This window comes from Bos mutus, chromosome 4 (assembly GCF_027580195.1).
Source record: "Bos mutus isolate GX-2022 chromosome 4, NWIPB_WYAK_1.1, whole genome shotgun sequence".
Classification (NCBI taxonomy): Eukaryota; Metazoa; Chordata; class Mammalia; order Artiodactyla; family Bovidae; genus Bos; species Bos mutus.
The window spans coordinates 5,806,017-5,830,814 of NC_091620.1; the positions used below are offsets into that span (position 1 = coordinate 5,806,017).

Here is a 24,798-nt window from a genome sequence, read left to right on the forward strand (position 1 = left end):
CTGGAATTCCATCACCTCCACTAGCTTTGTTTGTAGTGATGCTTCCTAAGGCCCACTTGATTTTGAACTCCGGGATGTCTGGCTCTAGGTGAGTGATCACACCATCGTGGTTACCCAGGTCATTAAGATCTTTTTTATAGAGTTCTTCTGTGTATTCTTGCCACCTCTTCTTAATATCTTCTGCTTCTGTTAGGTCCATACCATTTCTGTCCTTTATCGAGCCCATCTTTGCATGAAATGTCCCCTTTGTGTCTCTAATTTTCTTGAAGAGATCTCTAGTCTTTCCCATTCTGTTGTTTTCCTCTATTTCTTTGCATTGATCACTTAGGAAGGCTTTCTTATCTCTCCTTGCTATTCTCTGGAACTCTGCATTCAGATAAATATCTTTTCTTTCCTCCTTTGCCTTTAGCTTCTCTTTTCTCAGCTATTTGTAAGGCCTCCCCAGACAGCCATTTTGCCTTTTTGCGTTTCTCTTTCTTGGGGATGGTTTTGATCACCACCTCCTGTACAATGTTGCAAACCTCCGTCCACAGTTCTTCAGGCATCTGTCTACCAGATCTAATCCCTTGAATCTATTTGTCACTTCCACTGTATAATTGTAACGGATTTGATTTAGGTCATACCTGAATGGTCTAGTGCTTTTCCCTACTTTCTCAATTTAAGTCTGAATTTTGCAATATGGAGTTCATGATCTGAGCCACAGTCAACTCCTGGTCTTATTTTTTGCTGACTGTACAGAGCTTCTCCATCTGTGGCTGCAAAGACTATAATCAATCTGATTTTGGTATTGACTATCTGGTGAAGTCCATGTGTAGAGTCGTCTCTTGTGTTGTTGGAAGATGGTGTTTGTGACGGGGGAGCCTGGTGGGCTGCCGTCTATGGGGTCTCACAGAGTCGGACATGACTGAAGTGACTTAGCAGCAGCAGCAGTGAGGTCTCTTGGCAAAACTCTGTTAGTCTTTGCTCTGTTTCATTTTGTACTCCAATGAGGTAGCTGTTGGGCTTCCCTGTGGCTCAGAAGGTAAAGAATCTGCCTACAATGCAGAAGACCCAGGTTCAATCCCTGGGCCAGGAAGATCCCCTAGAGGAGGCATGGCAACCCACTCCAGTATTATTGCCTGGAGAATCCCATGGACAGAGGAGCCTGGTGGGTTACACTCCATGGGTTCGCCAAGAGTTGTATAGGACTGAGCAACTAAAGCTTGCAAGCTGCCTTGCAAGGTAGCCTGCTGTTACCTTATTGCTACAACTGGGGTCCCAGATCAAACCATGGATCTGGTGGAGCTCTAGGCAAGACCATCCCACAGGCTTCTAGGCGTCCACAGTACCTTGTATTTGTTTGTGCTTATCTCTGTGACCGGCATGTAGAATTGTTCACGTTTTCATTTATTGTCTGGCACGGTGTAGCGCATAGGACAGGGACATTTCTTGGAAGCCGACTCGTCCAGGCGATACTGAGTCTAATGAGACACCAACAGGACAGAGTTGACTACGGCTCAGTGCTGGGGGCTGAGCCATGACCCCAGGACCCGAGGGTCTGTCCGTATTTGGAGATGAGCCTTTAAGGAGAGAATTAAGGTAAAATGAGGTCCTATGGTTGGGTTATGATCTAGTGTGACTGGGGTCCTTATAAGAGGACATGATCAGGACACGGCCACGCATGGGGGGTGACCACGTGAGGATATGGAGGAGCAGTGTCCACGGGCCAAGGAGAGAGGCCTTGGGAAGGATGCCCGGATGTCAGATCCCAGCTCCCAGGACGCCCGAGCACAGGGCCCCGGAGGCGGCCCCAGGAAACCAGAGCATCAGCGTGCAGACACTCACCCTGGCCACCCTTCCCCTCCACTGAAGGCAGTGTCGCCCCAAGGAACAGCAAAGAGTTAGACGTCTTTACTGCTGGGTGAAGTCGAGTGCTTGTCAAGGGAAGAAGGAGACCTCTTATAAAATTCATTTTTGCTTTACGCTCTCACTCAAAACCAGAGCTGTGGCTCAGAGTTTACACTCGCAGAGGCCTGACTCACCTCTGAAAACATCTTCCTTCCTCAGGAACAAGAGGTGGAGTCTGTGCAGACACGCCGATTGTGAGTCTGGTGCCCCCCTCCCCCGAGGGGCTGGGCGCCATCACCCCAGGGAGGCGCTCTCCCTACACCTGCTGTCCTGGGGCCCCCCGAAGAGTGACCATGAGTAAGACGCAGGCAGGAAGGGCCGTCCCTGTGTCAGCAGGACAGCCCCAGGCTCTGGTCCAGGTGCATCCGGGGGGCCCTGTGCGTGGCAGGACCACTGCCTCATTTTAGGAGCCAAGCTCACTCACTTGCCCACCCCCCACCTTGCAGCTTATCCAGAAGTTAGGAAGTTCAGGTTTTACACTTGTCTCCCTTGGACAGCAAGGAGCTCAAACCCATCAATCCTAAAGGAAATCAACCCTGAATATTCACTGGAAAGACTGATGCTGAAGCTGAAGTTCCAGTACTTTAGCCCCTGATGCGAAGAGCTGACTCATTGAAAAAGACCCTGATGCTGGGAAAGATTGAAGGTAGGAGAAGGGGACGACAGAGGATGAGATGGTTGATGGCATCACCAACTCGATGGACATGAATCTGAGCAAATTCCGGGAGATGGTGAAGGACAGGGAATCCTGCTGTGCTGCCGTCCATGGGGTCGCAGAGTCAGACATGACTCAGTGACTGAACAACGAAGCAACGTGTCTCACAACCTTTGCCGCTAACACCTTCACGTGTGCAGTTAACCTTGCTTTGAAATACACCCTACTCACGGAGTGCAGCTGGTGTCACATGCCTCAAGAAGTGCCTACGGGGTTTCAACTCTCACAAATCTTGAGAAAAAGATGAACGACAAGACGGCGAGAATTAACTACTTTAATGACGAGTAACAAATTAGACTCTTTACGTTCCACGTTGTCTTTGAAGTGTGCAATTGTCAGGAAGGTCTATAAGGGAACACTTCCATGCATTTCTCAGGACGGTGAGATCAATCACAGTTCCAGCCCTGGGCACAGACAGTGGTTCGGTCCAGTTCTCCAGCCCCGATTCCTCCACCATAGTTCACACCCGTCAGATGGGCGGCGGGGAGCTAGGGAGCATGTGTGTGCCTGTGTGTACATGTGTGTGCTTGTGTGTGAGTGCACAGGGGCCTGGGGAGCAGGGGACCCAATGTAGCCCAAGGTCCATTCAATCAAACTTGACTCTTAATCAGCTGGAGAGGTGAACCCCGCTTACCAACCAGGTGAGCAAGGCACCTTAACCCCGAAAGGAGAGAATTCGGTTGTGGGTCAGCGGACAGGCGCGCCCGGTGCTTGGATGATGTCTGTGATTTGTGGGTGTTGAGGGCAAACCATCTCCCCGAAAGCTGTGCACCTCCTCAGCCCCGGTCCTGGGAAGGAGCCTCCCTGGCCATGGGGTCTTGGCGGGGGTGATCCAGGGAAGCAAGGTCACTGGGGGGCAGGGCGGCCCTAGTCCTCCTAAGAGGAGACACCCAGGGAGGCCGTGAGGCGGCGGGGCAGAGGCTGGAGGAGGCTGGCGAGGACGGGGCAGCCCCAGGCGTGGGACAAGGCGGACGCACCCTCCCCGGGAGCCCCCAGGGCACGCAGCCCCGCACCGTCCGGGCTCTGCGCTCTGGCCTCAGAGCTGAGGGGGGACACGCTGGAGTCTGCAGCCCTGGTCTGCGGCGCTTGGTCACCACTGTCAGCCCTGGGACCTGACGCCGGGTCAGAGGTGCCCACGGTCTGGGGAGAGAGACTGCAGCCAGCAGGAGGTGCCCGCCAACCAGGGAGGCCCCGGAGGAGGCAGGTCGGGAGGATGGTCCTGCAGAGGGATGACATGAGACGCGGGCACCAGGGCCTGTTAACGGGTCCCACGTGGTGTCTCAGGGACGTCAGAGGACCGGTGGCCCCAGTGAGGGCAGAGTCTTTGGACCACCTCAGGGCCTGGGTGGAGCCACACACGGAGCGGCTCTGCGCCCAGGGGTCTGGGGGTCCAGGTAAAGAGAGGGCGGTTCCGCTGGGCCCACAGGACCTCTGACCTCCCTGGATGCTCTCAGGACCAAGTCCCGGCCCGGGGCAGCAGCTCCAGCACCAGCTGCCCTTCTGCTCAGATGCGGGTTTGCACGTGATGGCCGGCGAAGCACAGCCTGGCTGGGCCGGGACACACTGAGAAGGGGCCCCGTCCTGGGTGGACGCCTGCATGGGGTCCGCTCCTCACTGCAGGGGAGCCGCGGGCCATCTCGACAGAGCAGGCCCACACTGCGGTCGCCAGCGTGGCACTGGCTGCATGTCTGTTTTGACGTGAGATTGTTTTAAATTTGGTGTTTGATTATATGTAGTGTTACACTGATTACTAATTAACGTAATTATTAATTACATTATATGGGTGAACTTCATATGGGTGAACACAGCTTTTTATTTTATTTTGAACTCACGGATAAAGCAGAGGGGAAGTATTCAAATCAGCAATTAAGGGCTGCACACCTGTTGCCATGGAGACGCGGCCTGGGATGGTCACAGTTAAAGACTGAATGTGCCCAGGCGGGTGTCCACCTGCTGCCCTGGGCTCGCGGTCACTCTGCCCCGACCAGGGGTGACTGAGCTGCCTCGGAGCGTCAGACCACAAGCTGGAGGCACCGGTGGTAGAGACGCAGGCGGCTTCGCTCCAGAGCTCACAGAAGAGGAGGGACCGGCTTCAGCTCACGTGACCCAGCACAGCCTGGGGAGCACCCTGGAGGGGGCGGGTCAGAGGCAGGGGACGGGTCCCCCACGGCAGAGCAGCCATCCACTCAGAGCAGCTCCCCGCCACCCCCAACCCTGTGATCCCCAGGGAGGGAGGGAGGCTGTGAAAGCGCCGATCTGGGGGGGTGGGCAGCAGGAGGCAAGCACCACAAGCCTGCCTCGGGGGGACCCATGTCCCCCCATGATGGACAGAGCGGGATCCTGACTCCCAGGACTTCAGGACACAACCTTTACAGAGGAGTGCAGTTCAGGGAGGTCACCCCACCAAGTGATGCCCCCATGACTCATCCCCCCCACGGCATTTCGGGCGGGGACTCGGGGGGCAGCGGGTGTGGAGGCCCCTGGAAGACCCGCATCTGTGGGCAGGAGACCGGAAGCCAGGCCTGGGGCTGACCCTCTAGTGGACACATTTCCAAGTGACGGGAGCCTCAGGGGCTCTTCAGCTAAAAGGCGGAGCTCAAGACATTTCTAATTTCAAGGCAAGGCTGGATTCAGGGACCGAAGCTCAGCCTCTGGAGGTGATGCCTGAAGGGGCGCTTCCGACCTCAATCCCCCGCACCCGGCTCCCCACCCGGAGGGTCATCTGCCTCTGCCTGGCAGGGTGGGCGCGTGGGCGCCAGGGACACTCGTCTCTCGCGGGCTGCCCCTGGCCACACGGCCGCTGCCCTGAACGAGGCTGGGGTGCTCTGCACGACCCCTCCAGCGGTCTTTGCGCCTTCTCGGCAATTCCAAGTCCTAGGGCTGAGGACAGGAAGCGGGCTTCTGGAACACCGCGTTCCGGGGGCTCTTCCGAGCGTCTGCAGAGCTCGGCTTGATATCAACACTGCCTTCTGATCCAGGCTGCCCGGCTCCGGGGAGGAGGACCCTGAACCGGCTCACAGACCATGAGACGTGCCTGCTCCCGCATCCCAGCGGGATGGTCGCCCGGCCCCAGCTGGACCACAGTGCGGCCTGGCAGGGAGACACACACCAGGCACTTTCTATAGCAACGCAGCTGACATGTCAGCCCGGGATGGTGGGGGATGCCACAGGCAGACCACACGCACTCCATCTTACATGACTGTTTACCCTGACGCTGCATCAAAGCTGAGTGTGTCACCATGGCAACTGCCTCATCACAGGCACCTCGCCTGCTTTAAACCACGGAAAGCACTCAAAAGACCCTGCGGGCCCACGTGATGGCGACTGTATACAGCACCGCGGAGGGAAAGGACGCCGCCTCACACTGAACTCACGTTTGCCACCATGTCAAGTGCGTTAATTATATTGAACATATTTTTGTCTGAGTCTCTTCACTTTTGAGAAATAAGAAAACAGTATGAGAAACCCTGGTTAAGGCTGTGTGGGGGACGCTGTGCTGAGCTCCGAGGGGCCCGGCCAGCAGAGCTGGGGACCCGTCCTCGTGGAAGGGACCACGTGGCCAACCCCGAACTCTGACCTCTGACACCGCCCCGAACTCTGACCTCTGACACCGCCCCCTCAGCCTAGCACTGGAATTCTCAGGCAGCCTGGACAGACCGCGGCAAACGTTCTAACGCAGTTTTATGCAGATTTTCAAACATAAATAGGAATATTTACAAGGCTAAAGAAGCCTTTCTTGGGATGACGCACATTTTACACCTTGAAGAAAAAAAATCAACTTTCTCTGTCTGGAAACACAGATTAGAATAAAAATTAAGTGACAGGCACAAGAATATAACCTGAGGAACCAGAGCCCTCGAGGACGGGCACAGGGCAGGGCCCCCAGCAGCCCAGGACGCCCGAGCCCCAGGTGGCTGCCAGGGCCCACCCTCCATCCTCTGGTCGCAGCTGGACAGGGAGGGGGAGCCGCGGGGGCGAGAGCGGCCCCGCCAAGCAGCCCTCACGTCTTCAGGGTCCAACACCCAGCGTCGCCTCAGTCAGCGCACAGTCTACGCGGGACAGCCTGCCGGCGCCGCCTCAGTCAGCGCACAGTCTACGCGGGACAGCCTGCCGGCTCCGGCGTGTCCGTCTGATCTGTGTCAGCATTCATCCTCAAAGCGACCGCTCCTGCTTCACACACTCTGGAGCCTGCAGCTCCTCCCGTCTCACAAGACCCACCCGCCAGCGCCACCTGTCAGCTCCCCACCTGCCCGGGCCCAGCTGCGGTCCCTGCAGGCCGCTCCCGCCCTCTGCATCCACACACCCCCAGGGTGCTTCCCCTTGGGTTTCCAAACACGGGCCTCGGTCTAAACCCGGGACACGTGTGACCACTTACCGCGTCCTGCCTACGTGTCTGTATTAACACAGCACCACAGATGTGAGTGTGTGAGGACTCGAGTTACCTGGAATGTCCTCCACAGCAAGCTGGGAGCCGCACTCAGCACACACGTGGTGGCATTTCCCCTCGCGTCCTCACTTATTTAAAAGCAAACATGTTCTCAGTTACTTTGGTTGCAAGCTTTTTCTTTACTAGAACTATAAGAAATGGTATCAAAGATAAAATGACGAATACCTACACACACATTGAGTGAGTGATAGTTGCTCAGTCATGCCCGACTCTGCAACCCCATGGACTGTAGCCCGCCAGGCTCCTCCGTCCATGTAATTCTCCAGGCAAGATTACTGGAGTGGGTTGCCATTTCCTTCTCCAGACACACATGTTGAACTGATACCCATCTCCTGGTTTGACTCTCAGCCTACAGCGACGTGGGTGCAGCCCGAGGGGTGGGGGCCCGGTGAGTACATATACATGGCCTCACTGGGCCCTCCTTGCAACTTCCTGTAACTTTACAACGATGTCAAAATAAAAGCTACAAATGATACTGACCGAGATTTTGGAAAAGGAGAGAACTGGCTTGTGATCCCACCATTCTAGGGGTGACCTCACGTCTGCACGTGCTGCCCCAGCCCAAGTCCATGGCCCAGTTTCCACAGCTGCGCTCAGGTTCAGAGCTGTCGTGACAATCTTCATGAAATAATATGACATAATGACCTTCCTGGGGTTTTACACTTAGGACAGTTTTGGTATTTCCAAAGCTCTGCGTTTTCATTTTCTTAGCAAAAGATGTTCAGTCGTGTCCTACTCTTTGTGACTCCATGGCCTATACAGTCCATGGAATTCTCCAGGCCAGAATACTGGAGTGCGTAGCCTATCCCTTCTCCAGGGGATCTTCCCGACCCAGGGACTGAACCCAGGCCTCCCGTGTTGCAGGCGGATCCTTTACCAGCTGAGCCACAAGGGAAGCCCTTCATTTTCTTGCCTGGTGCATTATCCTCATAAGATAAGTTTCTGGGGTGTGAGGACTCACCGAGAGTGAGGCCCTTCTTAAAGCGTCAGATCCGCACTGTCCTGCAGCTTCCTGAGTCAAGTGGAACTGTTAGCACTTATGATTTCTATTAAAGATCTGAGACTATTACCCGCCAGCCACCTCTGAAGCCATGTCCAAGGATGAGGCTTCAGATCAGCGCTGGGACGTCCCCAGCGCGTCTGCAGGCTCTGCACTCCAGGGTCCTCTGCCACGTCCCCCACCCCCCACAGCTGCCACGGGGCTTCCTGCATCACCATGAATTTATCCCCTGGAGAGCCGGTCCCTGGGCAGCACAGCCATGAGGCATTTCTGTCACGAGTACCTTGTCACTGTGAGTACCGACCATGCACCTGTGGGTACCGACTGCACGCCTATGGGTACTGACCACGCACCTGTGGGTACTGACCATCACCTGTGGGTATCAACTGCACACCTGTGGGTACTGACCATCACCTGTGGGTACTGACCATGCACCTGTGGGTATCAACTGCACACCTGTGGGTACTGACCATGCACCTTTGGGTACTGACCATGCACCTATGGGTACCGACCATGCTCCTGTGGGTACTGACTGCATACCTGCGGGTATTTACTAAGCATGATGAAGTGCCACTCCATCCACAGGTGAAAAGTGACCCCTGGGGGTGACAGCTTCCCCGTGGCCTGAGGCCCACACGGGGCTCTGTCCCCACCGTCCCCTCAGGGCAGGGGGTTGGCCCCACATGCCTTCTTCCCATCTTGGCAAGGCTGTCAACATCAATCCATCCCCAAGTCCAAGTGGACTGGCCGCAGGGTCCCTGGGGACTCGGCTCAACACTACCCCCCGACCCCGAGGGTCCCCGTGCCCCGGGCTGCCCGGGCTGCCGTTCTCTGGCCGCTGAGCACCACTCAGTTCTTCTCAGAGGCTCCCCGCACCCTGAGCTTTCCCAACAGCCGCTGAAACAGCCACGTGCTTCCACAGACACGCAAGGCTGGGGGCGCTTCTGGGGGAAACTACACCATCCCTCAAGTGACCGTGGAGTGTCCCCATGCCACCCGCTCGGCCTCCCGTGATGACTGTGGGCAGCCGCACACACCCGCCAGCACAGGCAGCACACAGCTGAGCCACGTTAAGGCATCAGGGGAGGAGTGCAACCACAGCTTCACAGCCTCTCAGGGTCTGCGGGGACCGACACACGCTTGGCCGCAGAATCCTTTCTCTGGACAAAAATCTTACCCAGGAGCCGGAACGGTGACCGATGGGGGCAAAGTGCAGCTGGGCTGAACCGGGGGGTAGATGGCCGCCTGCCCCGCCCCACAGAGCTCCCCGAGCCCAGGCTCTGAGACACCCCCAAAACCACGTGCGACCTCTCACCGACGAGTTGGGGACCAGGACACGCCCCCCGACACGCCCCCGTGGCCGAGGGCGGCTCCAGCCGCGCACAGCCTTCTCCCTGAGGCAGGCCCAGACCCTCTGGGAGAGACGCCCTCTGCAGAGACCCACATGGTGTCCGCACCCATGCCCCCCGACTCAGCAGGAGGCAGCTGGTCTACCCACGAATGTGGGCTTCTCTCCCCACGTGTCCTGGGAAACACAGATCAAGTGAACGTGCCGCTCTGCTCCTGCGTGCCCGTCTTCGTCAGTTTAACTTTCAGGGCAGGGGCCCTCAGGGGGTGCGGGAGAACCCCTCCTTTTCCCACAACCTGCGAGGAGGCAGCTCTCCCTCCTGCCTGGCTCTGCCCCAAGGCCGCCATCCAGAGCTATGCCAGGGCATCTGCACCGGGGCCCCGCTGAAACGCAGGCAGGTACATTGCTAATTGTGTTGCATTTACGACACTCTAGAGAACTAGGAAGCCCCGGTTTATTTCAGATATACCACGCAAGCCACTCTCACAGAAATGCTGGCCTGGGGACAGTCATCTAGATGGTTTTTCTTCCAAATGTTTGAGTTTATTTTTCTTGGTAATATCATAATTTTCCTTTGGAAAAAAACATGACTTTATTCACTGGAAAAAATATGAAGACATTCAAGACATCAGAAACTAGATTTTGAAAAATGTCAAAACACCACCAGTCTATCAGGAATGCGTGCGTCCCCTCTAATCTGTTCATTGCCTTTAAATTTTGTTTTGAGATATTTCCATTTAGCTTAAAAGGCGTTAATTCCGCTATCTGTCATCGCATGTTGAATCAGCAGCACTGGGGAGACATCCCGTAAATGATGGCAGATTTCTAGGAATCAAGACTCTGCTCCACTTTCCAGAGTCAGGAATTAGCAGAGACATTCATATCAAATACATTTCAAGGAAAATCAGAAGCATCAAAATCAGGCTCAACACTGCACAAGGCAATTAAAATTAGAAAAAGAAAGACTAGCTTCTTACACATATCTCCACTTGCCCCTCCTGCGCCCGTTTCCAGATCCAGGGCCCACCCCACGCACACACACCCCCTTCCCACTATGGGACCTGGGTTCGGGGCCTGACAACCGCAAAGGCGATGGCGGCACTGCCTCTGAGGATGAAAAAGGACGGGGCCTGAGACCCGGGCTCAGAGCACCCCGTGGCCGCAGAGACCCGGCGCCCCGGGAAGACACGGGCGACTCGGGGAGACCCTGGGGAGGAGAGCCGCCCGCGGCCATGCTTCAGCCTGGGACGGAGTACGCGGTCTGGGATGTGGCTGTTTCCTGCCCCTGGGGAGGGTGAGGTCAGGCTTCTGGCCGCTTGAGGAGCACAGAGGAAGCAAGCAAGGACGAAGACGCAGGAGCAGTGCTGTGGGCTGGGGTCTGCTCTGCCCTGCACCCCCACTGTCCAGGCCGGAGCCCTGCCAGATAGTGGAAGGGCACCCAGAAGTGGGCAGGGGCTCCTCTCTGAGTGTAGGTTGTCATCTCTGCAGACAAGCCGCCAGAGACTCAGGCTCCCCTCGTGGGGTCCCCCAGTCCCCAGAAAGCGTGTCACCAATTTCTGCCGTGAGCTGGGGTCCGGGGCAGGGCCAGGTGTGTGTGTGGGGAGAGGTTTAGGGTCCTTGCTTCGCCCAGCCTCGGGGACCCCTTGCTGGTCTCCAAGGACAGAAAGTTAGGGCTGGTGTCTGTGCATGCCTGGAGCGTGGAGAACGGGCCAGGTGGGGTCATCGTCACAGGATGACGTAAGGGTCGTGGCCTCAGGGAGATCCCCGGGGACATACAGACCCCACACGAAGACCCCTCAGTGCAGCTGGCTTCAGAAGGAGGCCAGGCAGGCAGGCCAGGAGGACCAGAGGCCACGCTCACGACAGTGACCACTGCTGCTGACCACTGAGCTCCGAGGCCGCAGACGTGAACCATCCAGGGGACGCTAGGGGCTGGGCGCGGCCGGGTGTCAGGAGTGAGCAGATGCTGACCTGCTGGTGCTAGGAGTCCAGACGCCTTTGCAGATTTGGGGGTGGTTTTGGGAAGAAGGAGGCAGCGAGCGGCAGGGAGGCGAGAAGGCCAGTGTGCCGAGAGACATGTCCAGGGAGCTTTCACCGTATGAGCTGGACACGCTGGTGCACGTGTTTGTCCAATAGGATGAGCCAGGGAGCAGTGACCATGCGGGGGAGCGCGACGGCAGGGTGGGGTGTGGGGGGCCCGGGGTTCATGGGCGGCGGGGGCCAGGGGGCAGGGCAGGTCTCCGAGCTGTGACACAGGCGTCAGATCACAGACAGGGGGCCCTGCGTGCAAGCTGGATGTGTGCCCGGCCAGGCTAGGAGCAGGGGGCGGTGGTCAGCGCCCTCCTCCGAGACCTGTCCCTACGACCTCTAGTCAGAGGAGTCCGCAAAGTCGCAACACCCCCACCCCCAACTCCCCGCCGCCCAGAACCACAGCAGCCCCCAGCTCCGCACCCCGACCTGGGTCCTTCCTCCCCTCCCCTGTCCAGGGCGGTCTGCCATCTCCAAGGAACACGCTCTGCCACCGCACAGGAGGGAGGGGCCCAGGGCCTGAGCCGCCTCTGACCCCTGATGCTCAGGGCCCTCGCCAGAGTCGGTCTGGGTCCGCTCCACCACTGGGCACCAGGCGCCTCCTGCAGGAAGGACACCCTGCAGAGGCTGGGAGCCGCGGACCAGAACCTTCCATCTGTGCCTGGATCCTCCGAACCCTCTGCCTTCCGGCCAGTGGTCACTGCACCCCCGAGGGTTATAGATGGTTTTGGGGGCCCACAGACCCCGGGCGTCCCCTCCCCGTCACCAATTGCCAAGGTTGGGGACACAGGGGCTTCGACGCAGGCCCCCCGCAAGGTGCCCTGCCTGGTGTCTGTGGAGCACAGAGCCTGCCTCTGTGCCGAAGCAGCTGCTAAATACGTTCTTATTTCAAGAGCCAGGGCTCCGGTGGGCCTTGGAGTGGCCACGTGGAGGCATCTCGCCCTGAGCCAGGAGCGGGTAAATAAGCGCCCTTAACGGTTAATTACTGTCACGGCGGGCGTGAAATCAGGGATTTCAGATGCGCGCGCACAGACTGGCTCCGGGCCCGCTGACTCATGATGGGGACAAGCACCCCAGGGCGGTGCATCCGCGGCGCACAGCGCACGTTTCATTAACTGCCCGCGATCCGCTCGGCCCGCGCCAGGGCTCCGGGGCTGAGTGCCTTCGGCTCTAATTGCTGATGGAGGACTCAGTCGAGTGCCTACTTATGTGGCCGGCGCAGCGATGCTGGGACTCGACGCCTCCGAGGGTGTCACGTCTACGCGCAGGCGCCCTGCTCTCTCCGCTCCGCCCCACGGGGTCTGTAACTAGGGAGATGGAAGGGCCCCTCCCGCGGGAAGAAGAGAACAACTTTCCCGCTGCAGACCTCACACCGGTGTCACTGGAAGAAGGGAGATCGCGCTCCCAGAGGCTCCAGCATTTTCTCGAGGGAGATACCGAGCACAGTTTCAAAGGCAACCAAACAGCGTCACACAAGCCGGGCACCACGCGTGAGCACCGCCCGCGCCACCGGAGGACCAGCCTGGCCCCCGCTCCGGCCCCGGCCAGGGCCTGCCAGGCCCCCGGCCGCGCAGTCACTCACCGAGCCGACTCCGGCCTGAAGAACTCTCAGCCCAGACATGGTCTGCAGTTTGTCTCTGTTGTCAGCTGCGGGAGAGATGGAGAGGCAAGAGGTCAGCGAGGAGAGAAGCGCGTTCTCCAGACACCTGAGCACCCCCTACCACCCAGCCCCGTGGTCACTGCCTGCCTGGTTAGCTGTGGACGGTTAGCTGTGGAGGAGCCTGGCGTGGAGACCCGGGCAGGGGGCTCCCCACCCAGGGCAGGATGTGGGTCCCTCCCACAAACCATCATCTTAGGAAATTCACAGCATCCTTATGGAGCCTGGGCGAGAGACGGGAGGCAGGCGTGCCGCCCGGAGTCTTGGTTTGAACGACAGGCGGGTTGCAGATGTGTACTGGGAAGTAGGTTCTGGTCCCAAGGCTTGTGTTCACAGACAGACTCACCAGCCGGGGGGCCCGACTGAGCCTTCCTCACCCGCTCCTGGAGCTGTCTACCCCCTCTGGCTCCTACCCCTGGCAGAACATCCTGTGAAGACCCACCTCCAGCACTACCCTCGTCCTACTTTGCTCCTGACTTAGAATGAGCAAGACTCTCAGAGAATGAATTACCCTCCATATCAGACCAAGTGGAATGGGTCCTGGAAACAATTAGCTGCCGGAGATGAAGCCCAGTTAATCCCGACGCCAGCCCGGCAGGCGCGCGGTCCCCACCTCCTGGAGAGGGAGGGTGTCACAAGGCAATTGACCTTGGCTTACGATTCTGCGGGAATATTCTTTCGGATAAAGCCCATGTCATTTTGGAAATGAAAACCAGGAGGAATAGAATTTTATCGCAAAGCCTAAGAAGGAAGAGTGCATTGCAGTTGTGATTAATGCAGAATGAGAGAGCAAAACAACCATCACTTTCACTCTTACTGTGAAACACCTCCGTGCATCTTAGGTGATGGAATTATATCTTTCAGAGGGATACACACAGAGCCTGCCACAGCCACCTCCCCAGCCTCCGGGGCCCTCTCCTTGTCTGGCAGAAAGTTTTCCTTTGAACAAATGAATGTTATTTCTTACATTTAGGTAATTATGGGAGCCCTGGGGGAGGCAGACACAAACCCAGGGGTTACCGCACCAGCACTTGAAGAAGCTCTAAGCTGGGGAGAGGGTGGCAGGGTGGTGAGGGGGCAGCGGCTCAAAGGTAAGCCTTGAATGGAGGATATTCTTTAAGAGATAGGGTATAAAGCAATTGATTTTAATGTTCTCCTGCGAACAAAGGAGGCATTTTACTGAATGACAGGCTACTTTGGGGGGATAATAGTGAGTCTTCAATAGGCTGAGGACACAAAGCACTAAAGATGGAATTAAATGTGCTCCGCCATCGCTGCAGAGGACGGACAGGCATTCCAGGCGCAGGGTGAACAGCCAGCGAGCAGGGAGGCTGCGAGTACCCAGCCAGGCGTCCGCACACCTGCCGGAGGGACTCCTGAGGCTCAGCCGCCAAGGATCACTCGCCATCCTCAAGTGTGCCCGCGGAGGGCTTCCCCAGCTGCCCGCCTCTCAGGGGGCCAGCCAGGGAGCCTGGGGACTCAGCCTCGTGCTGACAAGGGGCTGGGTCTGCTAAAGGATTTTCACTGGGAACTGACACAGCACTCATGGGGGCTGTCCCTGAAAAACCAAACAGGTGGGACAGACAAAATGCTGGGGCCGGTGCGTCCTGCAGGCAGTCGGAACATCCAGGGTCTGCTGGGAGGGGCTGGACACGGCCTAGTCCCTCCAGCATCGGCCGGAGGGATCCCCGCCTCCCCGGACATTCCATTACCACCCAGAGAAGCCCCAGGAGCGCCCCCTGCTCTGCAGGGGAGACGGGTCGGCAGCGCAGGGGCCCGTCTCTGCCTCCCGGGTCAAGACGCACGTCTGCCCCTGTTCTCATCCGATTTGCAGAGTCTGCTCCGCCCTTCGAGCCTGCTGTGGTCCTCAGGTGCCGCAGGGTGTTAACAGCCCTCCGTAAGTGGGCCTCGTCCCAATCACCGCACGTGTGCGTGAACAGCACACACACACACACACGGGTACGCACGTGCACGCAGGACCAGGTGCACCCTGAGGCGCACCCTGCGGGAGGACCAGCCACCTTCGCTCAGCTTCACGTGACCCACAGACTCTGCTCTGCGGCAGCCGTGGTTCAGCACGTGGTGAGTCTGCCCCAAACACCCCACACCATCCACTACTGTCACGTTGTCCAAGAACAGCACAAGCCACCAGTGTCCTCCTGAGGCTGCCCACCCCGCTTCCCGACAGGCTCTTTCTCGAAGAACATGTGGAGCCTTTGCTGGGATGCTCACGGGGGCCTCCGGAGGCCACGGGCACCTTCTCCGAACGACTTGAGCTAGAGTCCCAAATCATGCTGCCTTGAGTTCGACTCCGGGTCCACCTCCAGCCCACCTCCATCCTCAGCCAGAGAGCAGCAGTGCCCCAAGGCGCTGCCTGGAGTGGGGGTCTTCCGAGAGCCCCCCAGGGTCCCTGCCTTCCCGCTCTCAGCCGAGAAACCTCCCAGGAGACAGTGCGGTTTCTGGGCACATGTGTGTCCCCTCGGCGGCTGGAACGTGTGCGTCTATGGGACCTAAACGCTCTTCTCCAAGTCTCAGGCTCTTGTGTGACCTTCTCAGTCTTGGGCATCAACTCCTTTTCAACAAAGCCTGTCTCCCTTTTAAAATTTCTCACCGGTGGGGATGGCAGCCGCACACACACACTCTGGGATGGTCCCTTTATTCCAGCCTGTGTGAACGGTACAGTTTGTATTAGGCTGAGCCCTTTTGTGGTTGTTTATTTACATCCATTTATTGTAGCTCACGCTGATCTGAAAGGACCAGTGGTCTGCGGGTCTTCAGCATGCTCTGCAAGTCTCAGCCATCCCGAGTCCTCCCCACGCTGTTCTTAGACAGCCACCGCTGTGTCCACTTGCTCCAAGGCTCCCTGGCCCAGCTGCATGGACTTCGCCTCATGCGTCCCTTCTGCCGAGTGGAGGGGACCTCGCATGTTCATGCATCGTGTCCCTCACCCAGACGTGTGCCCTGAGCTCCGTCAGGCGTCCAGACCTGGCTCCCGGGCACCGACCCCTGTGTGCCCTCTGCCCAGCACCCCCTGGAGACACAAGGGAGATGAGTTTCACCCTCCACGGGACGTGGAGCTCATCTCCACTCCCAGGCAGGGCTGGAACCTTTCGAGGGGACAGAGGAGCCCTGCTGGGCCTGGATTTTCTGCTGGCTGTCGGCTCCGGGTTATTTTTATGCCCAAACGTGGACCCTGAGCTGGTGGGCGTGAGCGCCAGCAGGCCAGGATGCAGAGACTCCGGGAGACGCTGCTTTAATAAAGGCGAGAACAATGCATAAAGCCCATTCTTATCTTCACAGGAGACAAAAAGCGTTTCCAAACACAAAAAGAAGCCCTTTAAAATTAAATTCACTAGATGAAGGATATGCAAATTACCTGGAGGAGCAGAACCCCACAATGTTCTCAAAACTCCGCAATAGCCTATTTAATTAGTATTTTAATTTATCAGAATAATTCTTCGTACTTGACAATTTATGCAGCATTCCATATAATTAAGCCCGTAGCTACAGTGGAATAATTTTGCCTCCTTCTTTATCCTCGTGATTCTAACCTGAAAGGATGTGCAGAAGTCTCTTCTGTGATCTGAATTGCTACAGGGACAACTTAATGGCCGTGCCCATTAGAAAGCGGGAGGCGGGGAGCGGGGCTGGGCGGCGGGCGGACACGGGGGACCCACCGCTGCAGGAAGGCGTGGAGCCGGCTTCTGGCAGAGACGGAGGTGCCGCCCCTCGGGTGCAGATCCGCACGCCTGTGCTCGTCTGCCCGAGGAGACACGCGTCCCTCTGCACCGGCTCCCACCAGCAACCTCTGCAGAAGTGAACAGCCCAGAGCATCTGGGACACTGACCGGACCCATCGCCCCGGGACCAGCCTTGCTGAAATCGGCACGGCCTCTGGTCAGCAGCCCAGGGAGGGACTGGACCTTTCCTTAGAGATGCCAGCTGCTCAGAACTTGTTGGGCGAAGCAGGCCTGGGAAGGGGGCGGATTGGTAGGAAAGTTGATGCCACAGTTCTGGAAGCCTGGCCTCCCCCTCGGCTCTGAGCAGGGGGCCCAGATGAGCAGCAGTCCCCCCAGGCCCCAGGGGAGCTGCGAGTCGCCTGCCTGAGGACGCGTGGAGGCCCGGCCCTGTCGGGGGGGTCCCCCTGCAGGGCACGAGCACAGGTTCGGGCCGTCAGCAGGGGCCATCTGGCCAAGCTGCAGGCCTGGGGAGGGGCCACACCCTGCTTGTCCGGTCTGCTCATCCCAACCCCACAAGCCTTCAAGCTGGGGAGGGTCTGCATGTCAAGAAAGAGAGCCAGGTGGAGAAGACACACATTAATTAACTTGTCCATCCTGCCCTCAGCCAGAAAGCAAAGGCTTCCTGCCTGTGGGGCTGAGCCTGCTCTCCCGTTTCCCAGCATCTTGGTTTGCGGTTCTGCAAGTTCTGCAGGTCCCTGCGGACCATCACGCAGTCTGCGTGGCTGAGAAGCGTTTTGCAACCAGAAGGACATCTATCGGTTTCTCTGTTTGTCCGTCTGGGTGGAACGTCACACATCATGTCCCTGGCTCATCATACTGGCAACTAGATGGATATTGAAGTTGAACTGCACACACTTTATTTTTATAAAAAATGACTATAATTTGATTACAGTTTCAAAAACAGGATAAAACTTCAGCTTTATTTAAACACTTTAGATTTAAAGCTTTGTTACTTATTAATTCATTTTATTTTATAACTCTAATAGTTCATTTTAACTTTTTAAAATGTCTTCTTGAAGGGACATAATTTTAATTTGCAATTTCACATGTATCTTATATTTTTGATGAAAACAGTTTCACATTTTATACAATGTGTGCAATTACAGCTGGATTATTTCTGTTGAAACGCACAGACTTTTTGAAAATGATTTTTGCTGTCTCTCACTTATTTGGCTGCAACGGGTCTTGTGACATGCAAGCCCTTTAGTTGTGGCGCACGCGGTCTGGTTCCCTGAGCAGGGGTTGAACTCAGGGCCCCTGCACTGGGAGCGTGGAGTCAGCCACTGGACCGCCTGGGAAGTGCATAGATTTTGTGAAAATCTTTTTTAAACAATGTTATCAGTGATTTTGCGAAACAAAGGGAAGAAAATTCATTTGTAAATAAATATGCTACAATTTAGGAAGTGTATGTCTTTAAATTATTACACAAAGGTCTGTATAGTCGAAGCTATGGTTTTTCCAGTAGCCAAGTACCAACGTGAGAGTTGGACCATAAAGAAGGCTGAGCGACAAAGAACTGATGTTTCCCAACTGTGATGCTGGAGAAGACTCTTGAGAGTCCCTTGGACTGCAGGAAGATCAAACCAGTCCATCCTAAAGGAAATCAACCCTGAATATTCATTGGAAGGACTGATGCTGAAGCTGAAACTCCAATACTTTGGCCACCTGATGTGAAGAGCTGACTCACTGGAAGAGACCCTGATGCTGGGAAAGACTGAAGGCAGGAGGAGAAGGGGACGACAGAGGATGAGATGATAAGATGGCATCACAGACTCAATGGACATGAGTTTGAGCAAACTCCAGGAGATAGTGGAATGACAGAGGAATCAAGATTGCTGGGAGAAACATCAACCTCAGATATGCAGATGATACCACCCTAATGGCAGAAATCAAAGAGGAACTAAAGAGCCTCTTGATGAGGGTGAAAGAGGAGAGTGGAAAAGCTGGCTTGAAACTGAACATTCAAAAAAGTAAGATCATGGCATCCGGTCCTATCACTTCATGGCAAATGGAAAGGGAAAAACTGGTGACAGATTTTCTGTGCTTGGTCTCCAAAATTACTATGGATGGCGACCGCAGTCATGAAATTAAGACTCCTTGGAAGGAAAGCTATGACAAACCTAGACAGCATATTAAAAGGCAGAGACATCACACTGCCAACAAAGGTCTGTCTAATCAAACCTATGGCTTTTCCAGTAGCCATGTATGTATGTGAGATTTGAACCATAAAGAAGGCTGAGCACCAAAGAATTGATGCTTGTAATTGTGGTGCTGGAGAAGACTCTTGAGAGTCCCTTGGACATCAGGAAGAACAAACCAGTCTATCCTAAAGGAGATCAGTCCTGAATATACATTGGAAGGATGCTGATGCGGAAGCTCCAATACTTTGGCCACCTGATGTGAAGAACTGACTCACTGGAAAAGACCCTGATACTGGGAAAGATTGAAGGCAGGAGGAGAAGGGGACAGCAGAGGATGAGAGGGTTGGATGGCATCACTGACTCAATGAACATTAATTTGAGCAAACTTCAGGAGATAGTGAAGGACAGAGGAGCCTGGCATGCTGCAGTCCATGGGGTTTCTAAGAGTCAGACACGACTTAGCAACTGAACAAGAACAATCCTATAACCAAAGAAGAAATTAAGTTAGTAGGTAAACATCTTGATTCCAGCTTGTGATTCACCCAGACAGGCATTTCGCATGGTGTACTCTGTATATTAAGTTAAATAAGCAGGGTGACAGCACACAGCCTTTCTATTTCTTCATTTTGGTCATGGTATCTGAATTTTCGAATAAACAGTCACAACCCTGTTCACCCTCTTGCTCACCTTTCATACAGTAAAGCGTCTGTAGCTACGTTCCACTTTTGACTCCCAATATGAAGTTGGAAGTGACAGTCGCTCAGTCATGTCTGACTCTTTGTGACCCCATGGACTAAACAGTCCGTGGGATTCTCCAGGCCAGAATACCGGAGTGGGTAGCCTTTCCCTTCTCCAGGGGATCTTCCCAACCCAGGGATCGAACCCAGGTCTCCCAGATTGCAGGCAGATTCTTTACCAGCTGAGCCACAAGGGAAGCCTCCCAGTATAGTTTTTGCTTTCTTTCATATTGACCATCTACAATGGAGATTTTATCAGTTTTTCCCCCAAAAGAAATACTTCTGCTTTTTATAAAAATTTTTTTATATTTTATATCTCCGTTTTATATTTGTTCTCTATTTCAGTCATTTCTGCTTCTATCTTTATTATTTCATTCCTTCCACTTTACTTGGGTTTATTCTGTTGTTCTTTTTTCTAACTTCTTAAATTAAAAACTCAGTTATTTAATTCTTCTTTCTTTTCTAACACAGTTAAAACAGTAAATTTCCCTCAACTTGCAGATTTAAATGCAAACTCCCAGGTATTAAAATATACTTTGGTATTTCTATTATGCATTATTAAGCATTATAGCTTTAAAATTTGTATGTTGATATATATTATTTCTCTCTCTTTCTTGCTGTATTTATTATTTAGTTGCTAAGACGTGTCTGACTCTTTGCAACCCCATGGACTGTGTAGCCCAGCAGGCTCTTCTGCCCATGGAGTTTCTGAGGTAGGAATCCTGGAGAGGGTTGCTGTTTCCTTCTCCAGGGGATCTTCCCTACCCAGGGACTGAAGCCGCATCTCCCTGTCCCTGCACTGGCAGGCAGGTTCTTTACTGCTGAGTCTCCCGGGAAGCCCCAAAGGGGTGTGTGTGTGTGTGTGCATACGTATGTATGTATGTATCTTTTGTGTATTTTTACCTATGCTTCAAAAACAACATGCATATATATATACATATTTAATTTATATCTATCTTTCTAGTCTGTAGACCTCTGCTTCTATATATATATATATATGTATTTAATTTATATCTACCTTCCCAGTCTGTAGGCCTCTGCTTCTTCTATCTCTTTCACTGAACTCTGGCTTGCTCACCTTTATTGTGATTGCTGACGCGTCTGAGTTTACCCCAGCACCCTCTGCTGTCTTTCTGTTTGAGGGTCCTACTCCCTGTCTCCATCCTTCAGTGGTCTCGCAGAGACTGTTGCCCACAGGAGCAAATGCTCCTGCCCCTAAAGGCCTGTGCGCTCCCTGAACTTGACAAAGGCCCTAGAGCAGTCTACCCAGGCGCCCTCACGCAGCTCAGACACCGCTGCTCTCACGCCTGCGATTCCGCTCCTCTGTGATTCCAGAGGGCGTTCTTCATTTAGCTGCCTTCCCACATCCACTGTTTCCTTTGCTCATCAGCCCTTCTGCCCCTGAAGTCTTCCTCATGCAGTTATCTTCTTTTGCTTGTGGAAATCTTTTAGAATTAACTTAAATGAGAATCTCGGTGACATAGTCTTTTTTTTTTAAAAAAAGTATCTTTGTTCAGCACATTTTCTTGTAAGCCCTCATTTTTGAAAGACACTTCCTCTTGGTACAGTTCTAAAGTGAAAGTGAAAGTTGCTCAGTGGTGTCCGACTCTTTGCCAGCCCATGGCTCACCAGGCTCCTCTGTCCATGGGATTCTCCAGGCTAGAATACTGGAGTGGGTAGCTGTTCCCTTCCCCAGGGGACCTTCCCAACCCAGGGATCGAACCCAGGTCTCCCGCATTGCAGGCGGATTCTTTACCGTCTGAGTCCGTCCGGTACAGTTCTAGGTGGACAGCGATTTCCCTCCAGCGATATAGACATTACACTTCTGGCATCCAGTCTCCTTTCAGCTGCTGAGAGATCAGCCGCAGATTGAATTCTCTCTCCTCCCTGCCTTGCTTTCCTTTCTCCTTGGCTACTGTTCAGATCTGCTCTTTGTCTCGGATGTCCTGCAGTTTCTCTGTTACGAATCTGCACGTGGAATTGTCTTCACTCCGCTAGACTTCTTGAATCTGAGGACGCGCGTCTTCCATCAGTGACGGGATTCTTTAGCCGTTATATCTTCAAACAGTAAAGCTTGATCACTTTCTCCTCTCTTCTGGAACTCCTAGTAAGTACATAAAAGACTTTCTGCCAAGAATACTTACCTTTTCCTTTTCTTTACATGTTTTCCATTTCTTTCCCTCTCTCTAGGCTGCATTCTGGATAATTCAGTCAGTTCTATCTTTTAGTTTCCTAATCCCCTCTTCAATTAGATTTAATCGGTTGTTAAACTCACCTCCTGTGTTTAAAATTTCTATAATTGTATTTTTCATTTTAAGAAGTATCTTTGGTCATTATTAAGACTCTTGATCTTCAGGTTGTATTAACTTCCTTTTGTATTCCTCTGAACGGACTAAGATTCTTGGGCTCACTAAGAATTCTCCTAGTCAGCGTCCGAGGTTTCATTCTGACCGTGCTTGCAGGCAACCTTTCTCGTGGTGTCTTATTTTCCAGCATGTTCTGAAATTCCTATTTCTGGAGGTTTTAACTATGGGACTGCTTTGAGGACAGAGAAACAGCAGCGTTCCTCCAGGGATTTGCACTTCCTTCTTCCAGGCTTCTGGAAGCCCACCCAGTTGGGGCTCCAGTTTAAAATGAGATGCGTACTTTGGGTTTGCGGCCAGCAGGTGGCGTGCAGGCGGACGGATGCTCCCTCGGGGCTGGGCGTGCTCCGCGCCACCCTCACACCTGGTGACCACGCGGGCTCAGACCGAGTGGATGGGGGCCGCGTCGCCCCGTGGCTCTGGGGTGGCCCCGGCGGCCTGTGTGGGTCCTCGCCGCCCTCTGGGTTAGTCCCACCCTGGGTCTTGCTCCTGCCCTCCACAGTCTCCAGGGTCATGGGTGTTAAAGTTCAGGCGCATCCTCTGAAGACGAAGGCCAACGTCAGTGTCCCTCATGCCTCAGGCTCCTGCTTTCCTTCAGTCTGCCAGATCGTTGGCACTTCTGGTTGCTTTCTGAATGAGGATCAGTCCTAGTACCTGGCTTTCTCGGCGCAACGATGAAGTGGACAAACTCAAGCCACCCCCAGGAGGCCGCCACCCAGCACTGACAGCTTCCGGTTAGCAGGCTTTGAGCAAAGTGGCGGGAATGACAGACACGAGGCGTGCCACTGCAGGGAACGGGCGATGGGGCGGATGGGCTCACTCAGCTGCGTCTGACTCTGCGACCCCATGGACTCTGGCCCGCCAGACTCCTCTGTCCATGGCAGTTTCCAGGTAAGAACACCGGAGCAGGCTGCCTTCTCTTCCTCCAGGGGACCATCCCGACCCAGGTTTTGTTACACTAAACATAGCTGCAGGTAAACGCATGTTGGATGGTCGGATTCTTCAGCGTCGGGTGTGGCGTGCTGCAGGAACTCCTGTGTGGACTGTGAGCTGGGACGCCAGCAGCCACTGCGCTGCATGTCACGTGCAGAGTCTACAAAGGCCCTTCCCAGCCTGCAGGTTCCAGAGTCTCTGTCATCTACAACTTGGAGAGCAGCCTGGGCCTGACCAACCCCAGAGCTGCTGGCTCAGAGACAGCCGGAGGCGTTCCAGGCTCTCAGTGAGGTCGCAGGCACTCAGCCAGGCCGTCCTGACCCCTGACATCACCCCTCCAGCCCTCAGTGAGGCTATGGGCACTCAGCCAGGCCGTCCTGACCCCTGATGTCACCCCTCCAGCCCTCAGTGAGGCTATGGGCACTCAGCCAGGCCGTCCTGACCCCTGACATCACCCCTCCAGCCCTCAGTGAGGCTATGGGCACTCAGCCAGGCCGTCCTGACCCCTGATGTCACCCCTCCAGCCCTCAGTGAGGCTGCGGGCACTCACCCAGGCCGTCCTGACCCCTGACGTCACCCCTCCAGCCCTCAGTGAGGCTATGGGCACTCACACAGGCCGTCCTGACCCCTGACGTCACCCTTCCAGGCTCCCAGTGAGGCTGTGGGCACTCAGCCAGGCCGTCCTGACCCCTGATGTCACCCCTCCAGCCTCAGTGAGGCTGCGGGCACTCACCCAGGCCGTCCTGACCCCTGACATCACCCCTCCAGCCCTCAGTGAGGCTGCGGGCATTCAGCCAGGCCGTCCTAACCCCTGATGTCACCCCTCCAGGCTCTCAGTGAGGTTGTGGGCACTCAGCCAGGCCGTCTTGACCCCTGGATGTCACCCTCCAGGCTCTCAGTGAGGCTATGGGCACTCACACAGGCCGTCCTGACCCCTGACGTCACCCTTCCAGGCTCCCAGTGAGGCTGCGGGCACTCAGCCAGGCCATCCTGACCCCTGGACGTCACCCCTCCAGGCCCTCAGTGAGGTTGTGGGCACTCAGCCAGGCCTTCCTGACCCCTAACATCACCCCTCCAGGCCCTCAGTGAGGCCGAGGGCACTCAGCCAGGCCGTCCTGACCCCTGGACATCACCCTTACCCCCTCTAGGCTCTCAGTGAGGCCGTGAGACTCAGCCAGGCCATTCCAACTCCTGGTCATCTCTGGCCTCCGGATGACTGAGATCAGAAAGAAGCACGTGCTCCCGCACTGCAAATGGCTCCCTTCCCGTCACCTTTTGTTCACAAGCAGAGGAATGCAGACGGTCCCAAGCAGCTCTTCGAGGGGCCTGAAGAGCACAGGCACTGCCCTGTCCTCACGCAGAGAGTGGCCCTGGCACCCCGACCAGGGGGCGCTGCCAGCTCCCGGAGCACAGCGCCGACGCACCCGAGCCTGCTCGCAGGGCCCCTGCGTCTCGGAGCTCGGGCCTCGAGTCCGCAGTGCAGACCCGCCCTCCTCTGCCTACCGCCCTGTGTGAAGCGGAGCGCTGAACACATTCAGTCTCAAATGCAAAGTGCACCTCCAAGAGCCATCCTCCCTTGGAAACGAGAGCCTGATGTCAGCCTCTGCCATGGGGTCCCAGGGAAGGTCCTCCTGGCCTCACCTTCCAGCCCCGACTGAGTAAATAAAAGGCTCTTATTTGCTGGGTGTCCCGTGAGGTCTCCCAGGAGAGGCTGGGCTTTGGTGGGGACGGAGCTTCATCGCACGGTGACGACAATGACAAGCTGGTAAAAGCTATGTCAGCTTCAATTTCTAACTCATTTTT

The 24,798-nt window shown here is 55.4% G+C and overlaps 1 protein-coding gene across 1 annotated transcript in view; it reads right to left on the reverse strand.

Annotated features, from left to right (window-relative positions):
• Positions 1–24,798, reverse strand: part of PTPRN2 (protein tyrosine phosphatase receptor type N2) — a 605,862-nt gene that overhangs the window by 231,910 nt on the left and 349,154 nt on the right. Inside the window, exon 12 of the mRNA XM_070369001.1 lies at positions 13,008–13,072. Coding sequence (XP_070225102.1) covers positions 13,008–13,072 — 65 coding nt within the window. The remainder of the gene's footprint in view (positions 1–13,007; positions 13,073–24,798) is intronic.